At 41.3% G+C, this 21,943-nt stretch overlaps 2 protein-coding genes across 2 annotated transcripts; one reads left to right on the top strand and one right to left on the bottom strand.

The window, feature by feature from the left end:
• Positions 1-232: 232 nt before the first annotated feature.
• Positions 233-2,178, bottom strand: LOC128516962 (uncharacterized). Its single transcript, XM_053490662.1, has 3 exons — positions 859-2,178; positions 584-769; positions 233-472 (listed from the first exon to the last, which is right to left on the bottom strand). The coding sequence occupies exons 1-3, from the start codon at positions 1,228-1,230 to the stop codon at positions 233-235; spliced, it is 798 nt and encodes a 265-aa protein (XP_053346637.1). The 5' UTR covers positions 1,231-2,178.
• A 981-nt stretch (positions 2,179-3,159) lies between these two features.
• cmtm6 (CKLF-like MARVEL transmembrane domain containing 6) lies at positions 3,160-21,649 on the top strand. Its single transcript, XM_053490663.1, has 5 exons — positions 3,160-3,258; positions 5,790-5,928; positions 16,899-17,075; positions 17,351-17,449; positions 19,155-21,649. The coding sequence occupies exons 2-5, from the start codon at positions 5,803-5,805 to the stop codon at positions 19,320-19,322; spliced, it is 570 nt and encodes a 189-aa protein (XP_053346638.1). The 5' UTR covers positions 3,160-3,258; positions 5,790-5,802; the 3' UTR covers positions 19,323-21,649.
• Positions 21,650-21,943: the final 294 nt, after the last annotated feature.

The raw sequence follows: 21,943 nt of genomic DNA on the forward strand, positions 1-21,943 counted from the left end.
CATATTTTCTGGATCTAGTGAGAACCCTGGCGGCTGCATTTTGGACTAACTGTAGCTTGTTTATTGAGGATGCAGGACAACCACCTAGTAATGCATTACAATAGTCCAGTCTGGAGGTCATGAATGCATGAACTAGTTTTTCTGCATCAGATACGGATAGGATACTCCTAAGTTTGGCAATATTTCTAAGATGGAAAAAGGCTGTGTTTTTTGTGATATTTTTGTGATATTTTTAGCTTTGTAGGCAAGCATCAGTGTTTTGAATTTGATGCGGGCAGCTACAGGAAGCCAGTGCAGGGAGCGGAGGAGTGGGGTGGTGTGGGAGAACTTGGGAATGTAAAAAAACGAGACGTGCTGCTGCATTCTGGATCAGTTGCAAAGGACGAATCGTGGACAAAGGCAGGCCTGCCAGGAGTGAGTTGCAGTAGTCCAGTCTTGAAATAACAAGGGACTGAACAAGCACCTGAGTAGCCTATGAAGAAAGAAATGGGCAAATTCTTCTGATATTGTAAAGAAAAAATATACAAGAGCGGGTAAGGTTAGCGATGTGTGGGGAAAATGACAGATGATTGTCCACGGTTACCCCAAGATTGCGGGCGATGGCTGAAAGAGTGATTTGGTTGTTGTCCAGGGATATCACAAAGTCTTGACCTGGGGATGAGTCACAAGGGATAAACAACAGTTCGGTTTTACTGAGATTGAGCTTCAGCTGATGAGCAGCCATCCAGAATGAGATGTCTGCCAGACATGCTGAGATCCGGGTGGAAACCTGAGTGTCAGAGGGAGGAAAGGAGAGAACAAGTTGGGTGTCATCTGCATAACAATGGTATGAAAATCCATGCGATGATATGACCTTACCAAGAGCCACGTAAACCATTGCCACGCTGTTCCACAAATTCCAAGGCTTGTAAGAATAGATAATAGAATCTTGTGGTTCACCATGTCAAATGCAGATGACAGGTCCAGGAGTATGAGGACAGATGACAGTTTAGCAGATCTAGCAGCATGGAGCTTCTCAGAGACTGACAGAAGGGCAGTCTCTGTGGAATGTGCCACTTTGAATCCAGATTGGTTGCGATCATTAAGGTTGTTCTGTGAGAGATAAAGAGACATTTGGTTATAAACAGTTCTTTTAAGAATTTTGGAAATAAAAGAGAGAAGAGATACCGGGCTAAAGATGTTAATTTCTGATGGGTCCAGGCAGGGTTTCTTGAGGATGGGAATAACCATTGCCTTCTTAAAAGCAGCAGGAACATGACCAGATGATATGGAATGGTTGATGATGGCTGTGGTGAAAGGAAAGGAGGTCTCGTGAGATGGCCTGGAGCATTGTGGAAGGGATTGGGTCTAATTAACAGGTGGTGGGGTTAGATGACGAGATGATCTGTTGAATCTCATCAGATGACAGGTTGGAGAATTCTGCTAAGGAAGGGAAGGTCCTGAGGTTCTGCCGTAGGAGTTTGGTTGAGAGCGAAGGACTGGCGGATTGCTGTAATCTTCCCATCGTAGAATGTGGCAAAATCGTCAGCAGTCAGAGAGGAAGGGGCAGGAGGAGTCGGTGGGTTGAGTAGTCAGATGTTGAGGAGAAGATGTTGTGGAGTTTGCCAGGATCATGTGCAGAGGCTTCCAATTTTTGTCTAAAGAAGGTAGTTTTGGCAGAAGTCACGTCACATAAGAATTTGGAGAGTAGAGTCTGGTCAGAGATGAGATCTGCATCAAGTTGCGATTTCTTCCATCTTCTCTCCGCAGTTCTTAATTCTCTCCTGTTGTTGCGCAGTACGTCAGATAGCCAAGGAGCAGGACAAGACGTCTTCCTTGGTTTAGATGACAGCGGGCAAAGGAGATCTATGGATGAGGAGAGAGAGGAAAGTTTCAGTCGCAGTCTCTAGTGGTAGAGAGGAGAAGGAGTCTGGGTCTGGGAGGGATGATAGGGTGTATGAAGACACAGAGGAAGGGGAGACAGAGTGAAGGTTTCTGCGGGTAAAAGAGACATTTTGGTGGTTAGGTTTACATAGAATAGGAAGGGTTATGGTGAAGGATACCAGGTAATGATCAGATTTATGAAGAGGAATAGTAGTGATATCTGTGACTGGGGAAGGGCGGCAAAAAACAAGATCGAAAGAATTCCCTGCCTTGTGCGTAGGAGGGCAGCTGTTTAGAGTTAAAGAGAAGGAGTTAAGGAGAGGGTGAAGGAAAGAGGATTGGAGTTTATCAGATGGAAGGTTGAAATCTCCTAGAACAGTGAGAGGAGTGTTAGCAGAAGGAAAAATACTAAGAAGCATGTCCATTTCATCTAGAAAGTTTCCTAGAGAGCCAGGAGGACGGTAAATAACAAAGATGTGGAGGTTAATTGGAGAGGTTACCTTCACTGCATGAAATTCAAATGATGAAAAACTGAGATGAGACAGGGTGATAGGCAAGAAGGACCATGTCTTGGACAATAGGAGACCCGTACCACCACCTCTGCCAGTTTCTTGTGGAGTGTGAGAGAATACATAGGCAGAGGATAGGGCAGCCGGTGTAGCTGAGTTCTGAGGAGATATCCAGGTCTCAGTTAGAGCTAGAAAGTCAAAAGAGTAATGGGTAACTAGGGCAGAGATAAAATCTGCTTTCTTTACAGCAGATTGGCAGTTCCAGAGCCCACTACTCATGAAACTACTCATGATTAATTACCTGAGAACAAATTCCTTTAGACCCACTTCAATCACACTGCAATCAACACCACCAAACATCAAAGACTAGGTTCAGTATACAGTAAGAACCAATCGTGTTACAAAAACTGTACAAAAGTTATAAACCCACCTTTATTCCATCAGCTTGACTTTGATTTGTCCTTCTATTGGTTTCAGATTTAACCTAAAGGACACTGAGTTTGTTTTTGAGGACAAATATTGTTTAGTCTGATTTTTTTTTATTCAAGGACAAATGAGTATAGTTTAGTCTCACACACACACACACACTGTTCAGTTTATTTACTGTGTAATATTATAAACTCCACTCAGTTTCGTCATCTGAGACAAAGTTAAGGACAGTTAAAGCTGCAGAAGAGGAAACACTGTGAACCACACCTTTATTTACAGGTGTGTGTGTGTGTGTGTGTGTGTGTGTGGATTCCCGGGGAAACTTCTCTGTACTTTACGGTAAACTGTAGAGTCGCGGAAGTAGCACGAAAGCAAAAGTGTGTGTGTGTGTGAGAGAGAGAGAGAGCGAGAGAGAGTGTGTGTGTGTGACAAACTACAACAGAGACCAAACTAACGCGTAAGTCTTTAATCAGCTCCACATTTTAGCATCTTTATTATTATTATTATTATTATTATTATTATTATCATCATTATCATCTCGCGCGCGCGTGTAGTTTAGTGAGCGCTCGCGCGGTTAACGCGCCTTTCCTTTGACTTCCGGTTCTTTTCCCCTCAGCGGCGCGTGTCGATGTTTGTCTTATGGTTTAATCGCGTTATATTTACCTCAGAAATGCCTCATGTTTTAAACACACGATTTCTACAGCAGTAACTGGAATTAAACACTGTAACATTGTTATTATTTTTTTTTTAAACTTTGGAATAAACATGTTTGTCACGCGGAACTTTGAGCGGCGTGTTTACTGTTTAAACGGCGTTAAAGTTCAGCTCGTTTGCTGTTTATTTCACTTTAATTACCTCACTTTAGCCTCCGGGTTGTTGACTCTGCCTCACTAAATCACTCTTAGTTTATAAAACCAACCTGTGGTGAAATTAGTACAAGTTAAATTTCACTAACAGTCATAATGTAAGATCTGTAAACACTGTAGACACTAATGTGTCGCAATAGTAATGTTTCCCAGGCCTGAGTCACACACACACACACACACACACCAGCAGGGATACAAGAGTTTAATGTTAACAGTTTTTTAGGGTGTTGAGTCACTGATCAAAGAAGCATTTAATGGACGACTGCAGTGTTTCTCTCTCACACACACACACACACACACACCTGGGGGATACCTGGGTGAAGAGAGAAGTTATCACTTTTAAACTTGTCCTTTTTTTTTTTTTTTTGTACTGCTATCAGAATATGGGAATGATGTCGCAAGTGCACAACTCACATAATTTGCATATTATTATTATTATTATTATTATTATTATTATGTCACAGAAACAAACAAAAACAACAATAAAAATGTGATCATTTGAATCTGTTCTATTTCTTTTGCGCATTTTACTAATTCTTAAATTATGTTTCTATAGTTGGGTAAAATTAAATAAAATTAATTTAATTATATTCTCCATATATATATATATATATATATATATATATATATATATATATAAGTTGATTTTAGGCCTTTAAGCTCAGAGCATTAAAGGTGTTATTTGTTTCGCTGTTTTTATAAATAAACATATATAGAGCTCAGGATTGTACAGTATAAAGTGACCCAAACATGACTGAACAGAAAAAAAAATTGGCGACTTAGGCAACGTGATGGCACAGATACATGATCACGTGTTTTTATTGTTATTTTTGCTTGGTTGTCTTAATGAAGGGGAAAAAATGCATCTGTGGCACATGGGTTTTAAGGGATTTATTGAAGGCAGTACAGAGAGGTTAAGGGGAGAGAGATCCATAGGCGGCGGTGATGTAACCAACAGAACTCACTGCTACAGTAGATGCTGAGCCGTACCGAAAAGGAAATGCAGACAAAGTGTTCGACAAGACAAGATCAGGGAAGGATGCATTAGACGTTTTAAGGAAGGCTGGTCTGAAAAATTGGCTTTGAGATCGCAAAGTTGAGTGAGACCTACAGTTAGCTGTGGATTTTAACCGAAAGAAGAAGAAGAAGAAGAAAATACCTCAACATAAACAGCGTTTCGGAAAACATGTTCATCCACATGAATACCATTTTCAGAAGTTTCCCTGCCGACAAGGACCGCGTTTTAGAAAAACACAAGCAGCATTGTTGAAACTTTCTGCCCATTTAAGGAGATGTTTTGGAAAACGCTGATCAGACACAAACAGCTTTGTTGACAATATCTTCTTCCACATGAACTTTTAATTTTTTTTTTCTCTCTTCAAAATTGTATCCGTTCCACACGTATGCTGTTTGCAAAAAATGTCTGTCTACACAAAAACATTATAAACGGTTCACACAGGGGGAAAAAAAACTTCTAAAATTCTTCTAGATGATAATTAATATCATTAAACGTTCCAGTGCATTAAATGCAACGCGTCAAACACAGCGTACACACTCCGGTCAAGTGACTGACAGTGAGATCACTGATGCCAGGTGACTGTGAAGCTATGGATACTAAAAATGAAGCTAGCTATTAAAATGGAGAAAAACAGAGTCAGTTACTCATCGCCATTATTCTGTTTGGCAGTTTGTGTATCGCCGCAGTGACTTCAAGATGCTTACGGAATCACAGTACAAAGAAATCTCACCGAGGTATCATGATGAGATCATATCGATACTCCCTGGTGTTTCCCAGCACCAATTTATTAATGAATGAATTAACCGAAGAAAGCGTGTAAAGGTAGCGTGACAGTGGAAATGAGCCGGGGCCGTCAGAAATGATCCCCCAGTGTACTGGTGCTGCTGGTACTGACTGGGAATCAGGACTACAGTTACGGTTCCTGTCGTACTGAGTTCCATCACAACTCGAGAAGAGTCAGAGATGTTGAAGTGTTTTAACCTTGAATTTTGTTTGTGTAGGTATTTCACCTGATGAGGTTAGCTACAATGCTAATGTAAAAGGTTTTTTTTTTTTTTAGTTTAATTTCTTTCTTTTTCTTTCTTTCTTTCTTTCTCCTGTCAGATTTCCTGCAGCGATGGCGTCAGAGGCAGTGTACAACAGCACCACCACGGCAGATCCAAGCTCAAGACAGAACCGATGTTTCAACATACCGAATAATAACCTGGACTTGGTCAGGTTTTGCCTAAAAGTCTTAGAAGTGGTGAGTCCGTGTCTAATGACCTCCTGTGGATTATTTAAAGTTTTCATTTGCAACTCTATGGTGAACAGTGTGTGGTGTGGGACACGCCCTTAGTGGACTTGTGATGTTTTATATATGGTGTGAATACTATGTTTGGTTTGGGACACGCCCGCAGTGGACTTGTGATGGTGTTTAAACGGCATGTATAGTAAATAGGTTGTGTGGTTTGGGACACGCCCGCAGTGGTTGGATGGATGGGGGAAAGTGTTTATATGATTTATATGAACAGTGTCTGGTTTGGGACACGCCCTTAGTGGACCAAACCAAACACCACCTGCCCTTAGTGGACTTGTGACAGTGTTAATGTGTTGTGTGTATAGTGTGTTGGGTTTGGGACACGCCCACGGTGGATGGGCGCAAGGTGTGATTAGTTGTCTATTGAGGGCCGGTGTGGACGCAGAACACCTTATGGTCTACAAAAAGCCAAGAATGACTAATTAAACCGGTGGAGTGGGCGTGGCTTCTGCTTTGTTGGGATAAAAGCCTGCACCCACACACACTCCCTTTCTGGATAAAGTTGATGGTTTGGGCTGTGTCCTCATAACCTATGAACAGACTTATTATTAAACTGAATCCCTGGTTATTGTTTCCTAGATTAGTGAGTGCTGATCATGTGACTGATGGTGGAGTGTGTGTGTGTGTGTGTGTGTGTGTGTGTGTGTACTCCTGGCATTAATGCTCATTTGGAAAAATGCTTATAACTCGTGCTAGATAGGATTCTTTGCATTAGCTGAGCACACTAGTTAGTGTATGTATGCAGATTATAATCCCCCAGGATTAAATAAGAGTCCTGGATATAAGATTAAGATAAAGTTAATATATTATCGTTAATGGAGGCGATGTTACTAATTATCAAGGATTAATTGATTAAGTGTGAATAACGTGTGATGTCTGTTTGTCTCAAGCTTTTCCCTGCCGTTGTAGGTTTAATTTGGGACGTCCGAGTGCTTTGTCTCTGGTTTGGCCCGCGTGTACGTCTCGCACCGTCCCCCTTGGCGTCCCTCTTGAAGGTTGGAGATGGTTTGTTCCTCCAGCCGGCTCGTGTAAATGAGTTCGTCTGTCCTTTAAACCCCCTTGTGTGAGGACCTTCATCACATCTGCTAAATGTTGGCTAATTTCCTGGGGTTTAAACACAGGGTGTGACATCACAAGACTAACACCAGAGTGAGGAGGTGTGTGTGTGTGTGTGTGTGTGTGTGTGTGTGTGTGTGTGTGTGTGAATGAGTCTGAGACCTAAGAACCTCATCCGGGAACCGTTTGTTAACTTCACTTTCCTTTGTCTCGATCACAAGGTCGCGTCCCTCAGCCTTTATTTATCCAGCGAATGCAACGCTAAAGACTTTTCCGTTTCAAGTTGAGGCACCGAACGATGGCTTCAAAGCGCTCTTATAAACTCGAAACAAACTCACCAGACGGTTTTGTGTCATTAAACTATCTTGGGTTACGGAATCGGAAAAAAACGGCTCAGCTTGAAACTGTGGAAGGGAAGTTCAGTCCGCTTCAGGTTTATTTATACAAAAAGAATAAAAGTGATTGTAACGCGCGCTCTGGATAGCCGCCGCTGTCAGGTTTTTCCTGAGGCTTTAAGAGTAAAGTCTAATGTGAATGTCTGATTCATCAAGTAGAAACATGGTGATGGGGGGGGGGGGGGGGGGGGGGGGGGGGGGTTGGAATTAAACACACTTTTAAACACACTTTTACTGAGAGGGCGTCGAAATCACAAAAATAAACTCAGCGCTGAGAACACGGTGCCGAAAAAGGTTAGATTAAGGATTAGAGGATTAGATTAAAGGTTGGATTAAAGATTAGATTATCTCCTCAGTAATGAAGTTAAAAGTCTGTTGAGTTTTTCAGAACACACAAAACTGAAACGTCTCCCTCACCGTCCCGCTGCTTTTGCTTCTCATATAAAACGTGCAGAAAAAAAGTCACCCTGAAGGAGCGTTTGTCCTCAAAGTGCTGCCGAGCTCTCAGTGTGGAACCTCGGAGGGACTTGGAGGGAAATCAGGAGGACTGTGGGGGACTGGGGGGACTCTGGGGGACTCGGGGGTGGAGATGATGTGGAGACGATAAAGTGGAGAATAAATCAGGGTGACACTTAGTGTTGGGACTATTGTGAAATTGTCTTTAGTGTCATTCCTGAGTAGAAATTCTCAAGAACTTCTCTCTTTTAACTTCTTCAATAAACACACACAGGCTCACACGCACACACACACACACACACACACACACACACACACACACACGACGGGGGCAGAAGTGTTGTTTGGGTGGCAAAAATAATCCGTTTGTGGAGAAAATGACGTCACATGACCGAGTTCCATTTTCAGCGAACATAGAAAGCACACGACCGAGCTGTGTGTGTGTGTGTGTGTGTGTGTGTGTGTTGTCGTGTTGTCTCTTCATGCTGTATAAAGTTACAACACTCTCACCATCCACACCAACTTCATTTCCCAGAATTTTCCACACCACTAACCTCTGTTCCCCATAACTCATTATTACAAACACCACCACATGATCAGTCACTCACACACACACACACACCTACACTCATACACAGAGGGGTGGAGTATGACCGAGTACGTTTATTTCATTACTATACTTACTGTAAGTTTATATTTCATGTATCGTTACTTTTTTTGTAGTTTGTTTAACGGATACGTTGCACTTTTACTCCACTACACACACACACACACACACACACACACACACACACACACACGCTCTACTTCCCCAGACTCGTGCACGGCGCTGCGGAACTTTACCAGAGTGAAGAGGAGCGTTTTGGAGTCGTTATAGCGCCACCTGCTGACTGATCTACAGAACTGTGTAATGTTGCCTTCCCTCTGTGAGACGCTCAGTCACGTAGCAGGTGTTTAATATCAGAAGATGTTTAAAGACAGTAAAAAAACAACAAAAAGAGACACACACACACACATTCACTGTGTCTAATACAAGCTCAGTAGTTTTAATATTTAGAGAAGATTGAACTTTTACTCAAGTACAAATGTAAAAGAAGAACTTCTACTAGAGGAATGTAAATCTGTTACCTGAAATATATTTTAACTTCTGTTTTAGAGTTTTATTTGGTTGTTTGTTCTGCATTTCTTCCAATATAGCGTTAAGCTAATGGTGTTTTTAATATCTTTAGCTAACCGAAGAGAACATGAAACTAAAGGAATCTGATGTTGAGCCTCCAGATGATGAATTTCGGTTCATTTAGTCAGGTGTTGACTCGCCTGTTTGTCCAGGACCAGAGAACAGTTTGTGTCTGTGCCGAACTTCATCCCTCTTCTTCTTCATTACACAGTCATTAAATGACGACTGCTGAAACTTTCCGTTCTGTGAATTCCGTTATAATTCAATATCTTTGCTGCGACGTTGAGCAAGTCATCTAGTTTCAAATCAGGACACAAATAATTATCATCATCATCATCCTTGTAACTAGCGTTAGTACGCGTCTCTGACGGTTAAACAGTTTGTAGAAACAGTTAAAAGGTTAAATCTAATAATAATCTGATCTGATCTTTAATGTAATCAGTGATATTATTATGATGATGATGATTATTATTATTATTATTATTATTATTTGAGGTTGAAGCCCACGTACATGTCTGTGTGTCTCTCTGTACAGCAGAACTCTCTGTCTAACTTATTAATACAAAGAAATCCCATTCTGTAAGGTTGAGTATCTTACGCCTTGTTTACACTAAGTTGTCCTTCTTTCCCTGTGATATGCAGTGAAGTGTTTTAACAGGCGCCAATGACCTGGAAATTGAGAAGAAAATAAAGTATTTAAATAAAGATTATGAAATAACAATCTAATATAATGATAAAAAAAAAAGAAAACTGTAATATGAAAATAAAATATTCAACTAAGAATATTAGTACATTAATAATAAACATTATGCAGTATAAAAACTGGAGAAAACTGAATATTTCCAGTAGATAATATTATACTTTGTGTACATAATGCCATGTTTGTTTAGAATGTAGTTTAATGCTGGAATAAAAATTTTAAAAAGTTATTATTTTCCTTTCAGTGTTTAATAAAAAATAATTGTGATTGGATCGAGGACGTTACTGGAGCGTTTGGATCGTTCGAGTTTATTGTGTTTATTGTGGGCCAAACCTTACAAAAGCTGAATGTAATCCGGCCGGGCGTGGCAGAAGACGACGGTTAGACCGCCATTAGGAATGTTTTGCATTTATTTTTTATTTTTACTTTTGCTTTTGCATTGCTGAAGGTTTTAATATAACTAATTTGCATAACATGTGTTAATTTGCCTTACATCACCTCACGGCTCCCTGCGTGTCTGTGATGTGGATTAAACTGAAAGCCGATTCCTCAGTGGATAATCACACGGCACGCTGGAGAGTCGCGCAGAGTGAGGCAGAGTGAGGCAGAGTGAGGCAGAGTGAGGCAGAGTGGGGCAGAGTGGGGCAGAGTGGGGCAGAGTGAGGCAGAGTGAGGCAGAGTGAGGCGAGATGAGGCTGGAAGGACAGGTTTTACTAATGATTGTAAAGATAAACATTTGCAGATAGATATATAAACACACGCACACACACGCAAACACACAGACAGACACACAAAAGCAGTGTGACCCTTTATTTATACCTTAAAAAGGAATTCCTCGTCACCATGTGCATGTCTGGGACGTGACTCTCATGAACTTCATGCAACATTTAACCTTCTGTTAGGACGAAATGAAAAATGAAAGTGTTTTTTCGCGCCAGTCAATGAGTCTCTGAGTCTCCTTCCTACTACGTCCCTGCACTAACGACGGCCGGTCAGAGATCCCCTCGTCCGTTTCCCCTGGGAAACCTTTTCTGCCGAGAGGACGATGGAGTTTTTGCCTGCATTCACTAAAAGATTTTGGTTATTTATTCAGGTCTCACGCTGGTTGGTCATTTCCTTGAGTGAGTGTACTGGAGATCTGCAGAGATCTGGAGAAGACGAGCCCCTTGTTATTTCAGCAGCAGTTTGTGTTGTGTGTATCTCGTTGAAAATTTGCCAGTTTGTGCGTTGTGTTGATTTTCACAACTCCATGGTTTGTAGGTTTTACAGTTCCATGAACACATCGATGTCCCAGCAGTAGGTTTCCCACCTGACAGACCCGGGTTCCACTCCCACCCAATGCCTGAACCCCCCAGTGCCGGTCCCTAGTGATGACGAGGTCAAGCCTCATCTAGGTGTCGAGGCTCCCAGCCAGTGGTTTCACTAAAAGGTTCAGTTAATGAAGCTTCATTCAAGGACTCATTATACTGACCTCTAGTGGACACAGTTTGTGTAGCGACTAGCTCGTAACGTCGCAAGCCGAAAGATCCTGTGTGTGTTTTCTTCTTTCTGAAGTTCATAGTGAAATGCAAAACCAAAAAAAGGTTTTTCGGAATTCTGATTTATGAATTTGAATATGAATTTATAAAAGAACAAAAAATCTCTAATATAACGGTTTAGACACGTGATTCCAGTAAACATCCGGAAGACCAACAGCATCATGTCTTGTTCTGTGATTGTACTACAAGGTTGGGCTGATTTGGAGAAGCCACGCCCTTTATTTAATAATTGTACTTATAATATTATATAAAACTTACTGACATTCAGATATTTTTGCGTTCTAATATCTCACACAAATAAAAGAACAGCGCGTAAACTCTGGGTGCGTCCCTGCGTCCCCACACCGCGCCTGTACTGTGAGACCGGAAACGCTACGATATGGTCCGAACGCGGGCAGATCGACTCAGACACTCGCCAAGTGTGATCAGACTCAAAGCGAGAAGAGACGGGGAACTGATTTTAACTCTTACCCACTTCTTCTTTAAGGGGTCGAGTGAAGATTCTTAAACGAGCTGTTGCGTTTAACACTTCAACATCCTCAGTGAGAAAGAAGTTTTTCTTTATCTGACAAAACGTTTTGGCCACGTCCAATTGGTTAAGATGTCTCTTTATGGTGAATTTATAACCTCCGAACACCCCAACAGAGAGAGCTTTAAAGACCAGAAGTTATTTAGCATGGCGTACCACAACCGAATGGTAGAGATGGCTCAGTCAGGTTAACTTTGGCACATTTTTAACAAAATATATAGTGACTTAAAATGTGGTCTACCAAAAGGTTGAGCAGGATGTTAAAGGGTTAAATTACGTTTGTGATCGAGAAACTTTTTAGTTTTGCTGCTGATTTTTTTTCACAATTAAATTAATTTGAGTGAACAGTTATTCTTGGATTCAGCAGGTGTGTTTTCTTATCATGTTATACATTATTCAGTGTTTAGTACAATTTCTAAACTCCAGGCATTAAGTTGTATTCAGTATGAAAAAAAACAACAACAAAAAAACAAACCAGTAAACTCGGCCGTGACTCTGTGGAGGTTCTCGACTCGAGCTGAGGAACGAACAAAGTGGAAGTTAAACCCAATGTGGTGTAAAACAGAAATGACATAAAATACATCATGAGTCAATAAACGTATCGGTAGTGTAAGCTCTAAACGTTAAAACTCTCGCCTCTTGCGTGCCCAAATTCACCAGGTGAAGCTTTAGAACAGAGCGATGATGTAATGAGGAGGAGGAGGTGTGTTCTACATGCTCAGGTGTGTGTGCGCATCTGTGTGTGTGTGTGTGTGTGTGTGTGTGTGTGTGTGTGTGTGTGTGTGTGGAAACTCCCTAGATCTTTACCTCCACTTTTATTATTCCAGCATTCATTCACAGTAAACGTGTCCCGTGTTTCCCCCCCAAAAGTTTCTGTACTGTTTCTCAGAAGCAGCCATTAGACCCGTAAGGCGTTAAAGGTTATTTTATAAACACCACAACAACATCGTCATTTGTGTCTGAGAAGTTTATCTCGATCCATCACGGAACAGTGAGTGCTGTAATGATCTATTCTTAAAAAGGAGAAGTTGTAGAATTTACCAAAGTATCTGTTTGTTCTTTTTTGGTTTTTGGGGGAAAAAAGTTAGAAAGAGTTTGATGTTTGTTTATGAAGCTGCTGAAGTCATGTGACAGGTTTAGTAGAGATCCACATTAATTCTATGCGATGTTCGATAGTGATTACTACCACTCACACACACTCACACACACACTCACACACACTCACACAGACTTATCCGTTTTCTATAAACCGCTCTAAAGGCACAATCCTAACTAATTAGTCACGTCGGACAATTTAATAAAGGAAAAAAAAAAAACTAAATTCAAGCAGCGTGTCCAGTCCCAGCTGTGGTCCAGAATTCAGTGACATGGCTGTTAGTGACACTGAGCTGTAAGGGCGCCCTCTTGTGGTGCTCAGGGTGAAATATAACTGAGATCTGTTATTAATAAAAAAAAAAAAAGCCTGTCTGCTTTCCAAACCGCATTTCATCGACTAACAATTAATCATTAACATTCACATGACGCGAGATCCATCTTTTTAATGCTAGTGTGCAAAAGTTTGTAAAACCTGACTTTATTTCTTAGGATTATTATAAATAATCTAATAATAAGAAATTGGATCGAATAGAATTAGATAAAATAGATAGATGGAAAAGTAGATCAGATATTGCAAGAAAATAAAGTTTTTAAATAAATTCTGTAACAAATGAAAGTATTTTTATACTAATTTGTTATATGTTATATTTAAACCGTTACATTATTTATTTATTATATTTGCACTAGAAGTGATTTTTTTTTATATAAAATGTTGTGTACGTTTGTGTAAGTTGTGTTTTTAGCTCTCTGCTAGGTTTTAATCATTTAATAAAACAGATTTTAAACCTTAGTGGTTTTTACGGCACACAAGCCGACAGACGAGCAAAGATTTGTGTTTCGGGATTTTAATCAGAATCATTAATTAATCAGAAATGAAGAGCTCTTATCGCTTCGCGAACAGATCACACGACAGATGTTTAACTAGCATCAGTTTAAATAGTCATTTTTTTTTCTCTGAAGACATTTTATTTGTCTTATTCCTTATTTTTTCACAAAAAAATATTTTGTAGAATTAAGGGCGTGCAAACTTTTGCCCTTTGCTCTAACTAATTTGTCTTAAAGTGCAGTGAGACAGGGGTCGATCTCGATCTCGCCGCTATCGCTGCTAGCTAGCACATTAGCGCATGAAGTTAGCTTGCATTGTGTGTAATACAGTGACTGACACAGTAGTGTGTGTGTGTGTGTGTGTGTGTGTGTGTGTGTGTGTGTGTGTTAGAGATGGTTGATAAACCCGTCTCCAGTAAGTGCAGTTCCAGTTCGTCAAGTGTTTCTGAATCGTGTGTGTTTACAGCAGTGTGTGTGTGTGTGTGTGTGTGTGTTAGCCAGGGCAAGGTTCATTTAGTTTACTTTCAGTTGCTGTGTGAGAGTGAGTGTGCGTGCGAGTGTGTGTGTGAGAGAGATTGTGATGGTGTGTGCGCGTGTGAGAGAGAGCACAAGCTAGGTTTCTCTCAAAGCTGCACAGTCGGAAAACCTGCGAACAGCAGACCAAATGTTGCTTAGTTAAAACCACATGCTGTGTGTGTGTGTGTGTGTGTGTGTAGTGAGCATGACCTCATTGTTCAGTGTTCACCCTCATAGACTTCCTCTTGTTAAAGGATTCGAGTCTCTTTCAGTTTTATTTAGAATATTTTACTGTAATATGAAAAACTAAATTTTAAAGATATAAATCTTTTTTAATGAATAATGCTGGTCTGACCTGCTGTAGGTGAAATAGTGACTTTTCAGATCATGCGACACTGTTGTTTATGATACTTAACACTCCTGATCTGTCTAAATATTAATACACATTTAAATTCCTATCAGATAAAAAGAAACATATTTGCTAAATACAGTTTTATAGCCTTTTATATTTTATTGTTCGTAACCTTTTTTGAATTTAAATCTTTTAATGATCTTAACTGTCGTTCAGATGAAACTGAAAAGTGTTTTATTATAACATGTTAAATTGTTAAGATATCGCAGTTTGAATTTGAATTAACCTAAGCCACAATATTAAAGGTCATATGCTTTTAGACGTTTACACCAATTCTAGTATCAACACTCGTAAAGAAATGGGAATAATTAGCATTTTGAATGATTATTGTCTGAAGTGAGACAGTTTAACACTGAAAACGTTTCTGGGCCACAAATAAAATATATAAAAAAAACATCTCTCCAAAACAGCTGAAAATAGCGGCTTGAAATTTTTAGAGAAGCGAGCAATCAATTTTTGGTCACTTCCATGTTGTATAAACAGAAGTAGCTTGTTTGGCACACACACACACACACACACACATTCTGTATTATATGTATAACATAAAAACAATTACAAAATCAGCACCAATACCGTGTTTTGGCCAAATGAATTCTTCCCTCATGGCGTTCGACAGACGGTTTTATCCAGAGAGTTCCGTTCCTCGCTCAGGGGCTCGACAGTGTCGGCTTGCTGGTGCTGGAGTTTGAACCTGGGACCACATTTATGAAGTCGGATCGGCGCCGAGGTATCGTGATGTACTGTGTAAAGTAAATAGGGAGTAAATAACGCACAGAATTTCATTCATGAGAATTTCATGTTGTCGCACTGCCCCCTGCTGGTGTGTGATGGGAAGTGTCTCATTAGGTAACGTGTGATTGGCTGATTAGAGTTTTGCATTAACGAGCTGTTGAACAGGCGTACCTAATGAAGTGGCCAGTAAATGTACATCTGATTGTGTGTTTGTACAGTTTTAAGTTTGTGTGTGCGCGAGAGTGTGTGTGTGTGCGCGAGAGTGTGTGTGCGTGCGAGAGAGTGTGTGTGCGTGCGAGAGAGTGTGTGTGCGTGCGAGAGAGTGTGTGTGCGTGCGAGAGAGTGTGTGTGCGTGCGAGAGAGTGTGTGTGCGTGCGAGAGAGTGTGTGTGCGTGCGAGAGTGTGTGTGTGCGTGCGAGAGAGTGTGTGTGTGCGTGCGAGAGAGTGTGTGTGTGCGTGCGAGAGAGTGTGTGTGTGCGTGCGAGAGAGTGTGTGTGTGCGTGCGAGAGAGTGTGTGTGTGTGCGTGCGAGAGAGTGTTTGTGTGCGCGCGCGCGAGAGAGTGTTTGTGTGCGCGCGCGCGAGAGAGTGTTTGTGTGCGCGCGCGCGAGCGAGTTTGTGTGCGCGCGCGCGAGCGAGTTTGTGTGCGCGCGCGCGAGCGAGTTTGTGTGCGCGCGCGCGAGCGAGTTTGTGTGCGCGCGCGCGAGCGAGTTTGTGTGCGCGCGAGCGAGTTTGTGCGCGCGCGCGCGAGCGAGTTTGTGCGCGAGAGAGAGAGAGAGAGAGAGAGAGAGCGAGTGCCTGGGTGTGAGTGTTGTGTGTGAGAGAGAGTGTGTGTGTGTTGTGTGAGTGAGTGTGTGTGTGTGTGTGTGTGCGCGAGAGTGTGTGTGTGTGTTGTGTGAGTGAGTGGGTGTGTGTTGTGTGAGAGAGTGTGTGTGTGCGCGCGAGCGAGAGTGTGTGTGTGCGCGCGCGAGCGAGAGTGTGTGTGTGCGCGCGCGAGCGAGAGTGTGTGTGTGCGCGCGCGAGCGAGAGTGTGTGTGTGTGCGCGCGAGAGAGAGTGTGTGTGCGCGCGAGAGAGAGTGTGTGTGCGCGCGAGAGAGAGTGTGTGTGCGCGCGAGAGAGAGTGTGTGTGTGTGTGTGCGCGAGAGAGTTTGTGCGCGAGAGAGAGAGAGAGAGAGAGAGCCTGGGTGTGAGTGTTGTGTGTGAGAGAGAGTGTGTGTGTGTTGTGTGAGTGAGTGTGTGTGTGTGTGTGTGTGTGTGTGTGCGCGAGAGTGTGTGTGTGTGTTGTGTGAGTGAGTGGGTGTGTGTTGTGTGAGAGAGTGGGTGTGTGTTGTGTGAGAGAGTGTGTGTGTTATGTGTTGTGTGATTGAGTGTGTGTGTGTGTGTGTGTGCGCGTGCGCGAGAGTGTGTGCGTGTGTGTGTGTGTGAGTGGTCCACAGTGCGAGCTGTTTCTCATGTTGACCAACCCCCCCCCCCCTTCCCCCCTGCAGCTCCTGTCCTTCGTGGCGTTCGTCCTGGAGGAGTCGGTGAACAGTTGCACTTCCTGCAGCGCTCTTTACTTCTTTGAGTTTGTGAGCTGCACGGCCTTCCTCTTCACACTCCTCCTCCTCATCCTCCTCTCCACGCCGCTGCACATGAAAGTCGGCATCAACTGCTGGCCCAAACTGGTGAGCATCGTTAGCGCTAACGGGTTAATGAGCCCGGAGGTTATCATGCTGACACTGGAGACTCCTTCCACATAAACCTGGTTCTTCTTACAGAAACCGTGTATGAACCTGCGCTGTTATAGAGAACTAACGACACCTTCAGAAATCACAGCCGCAGTGTGTGTGTGTGTCTGCGCACGTTTGTGTGTGTGTGTGTGGTATCGGGGAAAGTGTGTTACAGGTTGAGACGTTCACTTTCTGTTCCCTCTGTGTGTGCGTGTGTGTGTGTCCTGCAGGATTTCGTGTACTCAGTTCTGATCTTCCTCCTCCTGATCATCGCCTCCATCGCATTTGCAGCAAATAACAACGGCACAGGGCTGGAGAACGCCACCGTGGTACGTTCCCTCCCCTTCTCTCTTCAACAGCATATCAAAGGCTTTTAAAAAATATATATATATAATTATTACATTTGATTTTTGTGTTTAAGAATGCTTTCATGTACAGTAAAACCTTGGATTGTGAGTAACTCAGTTAGTGTGTGTTTTCCAAGATGAGCAAAATTTTCAAATAAATGTTTAACTTGTTAAACTTTTTCAATTGAATTTTATTTATCTAGTGCTTTTAACAACGGTCATTATCTCAAAGCAGCTTCATAAAATGCAAAGTAAATTTATGGAAGTGTGTATAAGTAAAAAAAAAGGGTTTAGATAATAATGAGATTGTGAGATTGTCCCTGAAGAGCAAGCTGAGGGCAACGGTGGCAAAAAAACCCCTCCCTGAGATGGTAATAGGAAGAAACCTTGAGAGGAACCAGACTCAACAGGGAACCCATCTTCATCTGGGTGATAACGGATAACATGCATTATATAACTACATCATTGTTAGGCTGCTGGACGTTCAGTATAACATAAGTTGTCCAAGTTATCATGGAGTCCAGTCTAACACAGGGACGAGTCAGCAGGTGCAGAGGACAGTGTAGATCCAAACCATCATGAATGCCTCAGGATCCTCGCAGGGTTGGCCTCTGTCTACCGGAGCTGCACAATCTCCAGATGCCTTGGTGTGGGTAGAGAAAGGAAGAACAGGTGGAAAAGAATTAGCGTAGATGCCGTACAGGATACTCACAGCACTAGTTGAGAGTGTTTTGGTTATACTGGAGTACGAGGTTATGGAATGAATTTTGTGTTTGCCAAACGAGCAAAGTCTTGTTATAGGAATACTGCAGTATGCATTGGTTCTTCTCCCTCTCTTGCACTACAGAATTGTGGGTAATTGTCTCTCGTGCCCAGTCTCAGTGCGTCTGTGTCACTCGTATAGTCAACATTCGTGTACGCGTGTACTGTTAATTTAACACTGTGACCGCACGCAGGTGTGTGATAAAATGCAGGTTTATTTGTTTTATTTTTACTTTATATTTTGTATTAATTCCTTTATATGAATATTTTTTGTTTGTGGAGCAAATAATTTAAGTTTCCATTATTATTATTTTTTTTAAATTTGCTTTGATATACAAGTGCTTTGATAAACAAGCAAACTTCCAGAAAGAATTATGCTCGCAATCCAAGGTTCCAGTGTACTCACAGGGACACAGTGACCCGCAGCACCCTTCATCACTTTCAGAGATATATATATATATATATTTTACAAACATTTTAGGGCAATAAAAATTTTTCTTTAGAAATGTATCGTCTGGAAATCAAAACGCAGAAATCAAAATAAATGTTTAAATGTGCCTGTAGACTTTTGCATTGCACTATAAATGTTTTCCTTTTATTCTATTAATTAATTAAAAACATTCTTGAGTAAATATTCACTTTCAACACGCAGTTGACTTTTCATCTGATAGTTTTTTTTTATGACCATTATAATTGATTTATTAACTTTTACTTAAAATTTTTAATGAAATTGATTAAAATTTTTTGATTACTAAAATCTAAATAAAATTTTTTTTTTTTGATTTTTGGTTAAAAGGCTTTGAAATAAGTGCTTTTGACAGTTCAGAAACTTCATAAACGTTGAATAATTTCTCAACATTTTTGTTTTATTTCTTGTTTTTTTAAACCCCTCCCCCCCTACAATACCCCCCCCCCCCTCCCCCAGGGTTTCGGCTTTATCGCCTCCTTCACGTTCCTCGCGGACGTGCTCGTCTTCTACAGGGCGAGAGGTTTTCCGTTTTCTGAAAATCCCAGAGACCCACCAGTGGGTTCGACTGAACCGGCGCAGGAGAGCGAGAAGCTGAACGCCAACGGTACCAACGGTACCAACTGATCCGGGTCCCGGTTCCTGAACAACGTCCGACTGACTTGCGAATTCCGGTTTAAACCGGCTCCACAGCCACACTCTACAGTTTAATTTATATTTTATTCCTGGTATTTAGTTTTTTTTTCTGTAGGGTCCGCGCATCGTGTATTTTTAACGTTTGTCCTCCCTTCGCGCCTCGGCACACGCGGGTGTGGTCTCTCCTACGATTTTTTAAGATCCAGGACGGAACATTTCATTTTCAGGGAGTGTTTAAAACAAAAAGGTGTAATGTTATCATCCGTAGTGTCCGCTAACGAGCAACACAGAGGGAACGCAAACATTCCCGCGAGGAAGTGTCCAATCAGAATGAGTGTGTGAGTGTGTGTGTGTGTGTGTGTTGTAGCATTCCTAATCTGACATTCCTCATTCCTCTTTATACCTACATTAAAGCACAAAAACGTCAGTCATTTTATTATTTTTATTATAAATTTTTATATATTTCTATTTTACGTTAGCCGTCATGCTCGTCAGCGTTTTAGTTCCGTAAGTTTTGCACACGATATCATGACCAGTCATAATATTTGTATTAATTTGTTCCCACACACACACACACACACACACACACACACTCTCTCTCTCTTTAAAAGCCCCAAAAACCAAGAAAAACTAACTGAACGCTTTTTACACTGAGCAAGTCTTTTAAATAAATAGAAAGAAATTTTTAAATACATGAAGGTGTGTGTGTGTGTGTGTGTGTGTGTGTGTGGGTTTGTGTATGTTTGTGTATGTTTGAGGTAGGGCTGCACGATATGATCCTAAATCCACATTATGATAATTTTGAAGTGATATAAATTAAGTTTTTTAAATATTAAATGTGAGATTTTCTACTAGGATGTGTGTATCGAGGCTGACTGACGTCATAATGAGGACGTTTGTCAATATTTATTTATAAAAACAAATTATTACAGAAAAAAACCCATAAATTATTGACAAACTGCGTGAATTCTCGGCTGTGTGTATTTTGTGTAATAAATCGTGATTAAATAATGGCACAGGTGTGTGTGTGTGTGTTTGTGTGTCGCGGTTTAGGTTGGAGTTGTGCGGTGCTAGTGTGCGGTATCGCGTGTGATTATGCTAGTGTGTGATATCGCGCTGAAGGAGTGACACTCTGGAGCTGTACAATCGTTGGAGAACTCGCGGTTAAACCCAGACGGACAGACGTATAAACCCCCTGAATGAAAGACAATCAGACCTTTTAGGTGTGTGTGTGTGTGTATGTGTTCGGTTAGAAAGTGACGAGCGGCTCCGGGTGTGTGGACTGTGGGCGTGGCCTTTCCCTCCCGTACGTCCGTTATGTTAATCCGTCTTGCTGTTGTTGTTTTTTAAGTGTTTTATACTGAAGGTGAATTTTGTACACAGTTTCCTCTCGGCGTCGGTCAGAGGAGCCGCATCACGGATCAGCTCAGTACCGCTAGGAGCAGAACGGAGGGTAAAGTCCCAGTGTTTCTAAAGCTTTCTTGTATCTGAGTGTGTAGGTCCGGTTCTTCTTAAGTCTAATGCGTTCTGTAGTTCTGATTCTGACGGACTGAAACAGCTGGTCCGGTCTGTACAGATGTTTTTATTGCTTTAGAGAGAGATATAGTCTGAAGTGACGTTCCCTTGATGCCACGCAGCCTGAGCTGAAATTAAGTGTTTTTATACCGATAATTAGTCTTACTATGAACCGGTGTGTGTGTGTGTGTGTGTGTGTGTGCATGCGGTTCTTAAATGCCCGACTGTATAAACGGACTGCAATCCTGTAACAAGAAAATATTCTGACTTGCACGAGCACCTTCCGGTTTCCCAAACCAGCGCTCATTAATAACTCCAACATTCCGCCTGATGATGTCATTATCATATAAAAATGTGAGCCGCGGTCTGAGTGAACTGTTGACGATTTATGTACAATCAATATCAGCAATGCTGTTTAACAGTAACACACACATATTAATATTTTTATTTTTATTTTAATCATCACTGATGATCTTTAAGGTTTTAATGAGTGACTGTAAACGCTTCGACACGCCTATTAACTTCACTTTAATCATTAATCACTAATTAAATTTTTGGTCTTATTTGATTATTTTTCTTTTTGTAAATGTCAAATCTGTGAATGTTTTCGAATTGTTTTTTTTTTAATCTAGATGTACAATAAAATATCGGGGAACAAACACACACACACACACTCCTTTCTGTGTCTCTGATTTTTGTGTCTTTTTTTTTACATGCATTTAATAAAATGATTTAAAATGTAAAATCAATGGATTTATTCAAGAAAGTGTGGAAAAAATGTTAAAAGTAAATAAGTGCTGTCTTTTTAAACAATACAGTTACACAAGTTTGTTGATAAAATACAGCGTATTCACAGTTTCCATGGAAACGATCAATCACTGTTGATTAGTTTTCTGTAACTCTAGTTACAGCTCTAGTGCAGGTTTATGTTAATGCACTCGTTAAAGTAATGCGAGGCTTTCTATAGTACGGCTCGATCGCAGGGACGGGTAGGCTTAAAGAATCATTTAATAGTTTAAAGGATTAGAAAATAAATAAATGATACGGTAAAGGTTTCTGTAAGGAGATACTCTACATAGTTATGGAAGGAGTCTCCA

Source organism: Clarias gariepinus, unplaced genomic scaffold (genome assembly GCF_024256425.1).
Source record: "Clarias gariepinus isolate MV-2021 ecotype Netherlands unplaced genomic scaffold, CGAR_prim_01v2 scaffold_30, whole genome shotgun sequence".
NCBI classification, from domain to species: Eukaryota; Metazoa; Chordata; class Actinopteri; order Siluriformes; family Clariidae; genus Clarias; species Clarias gariepinus.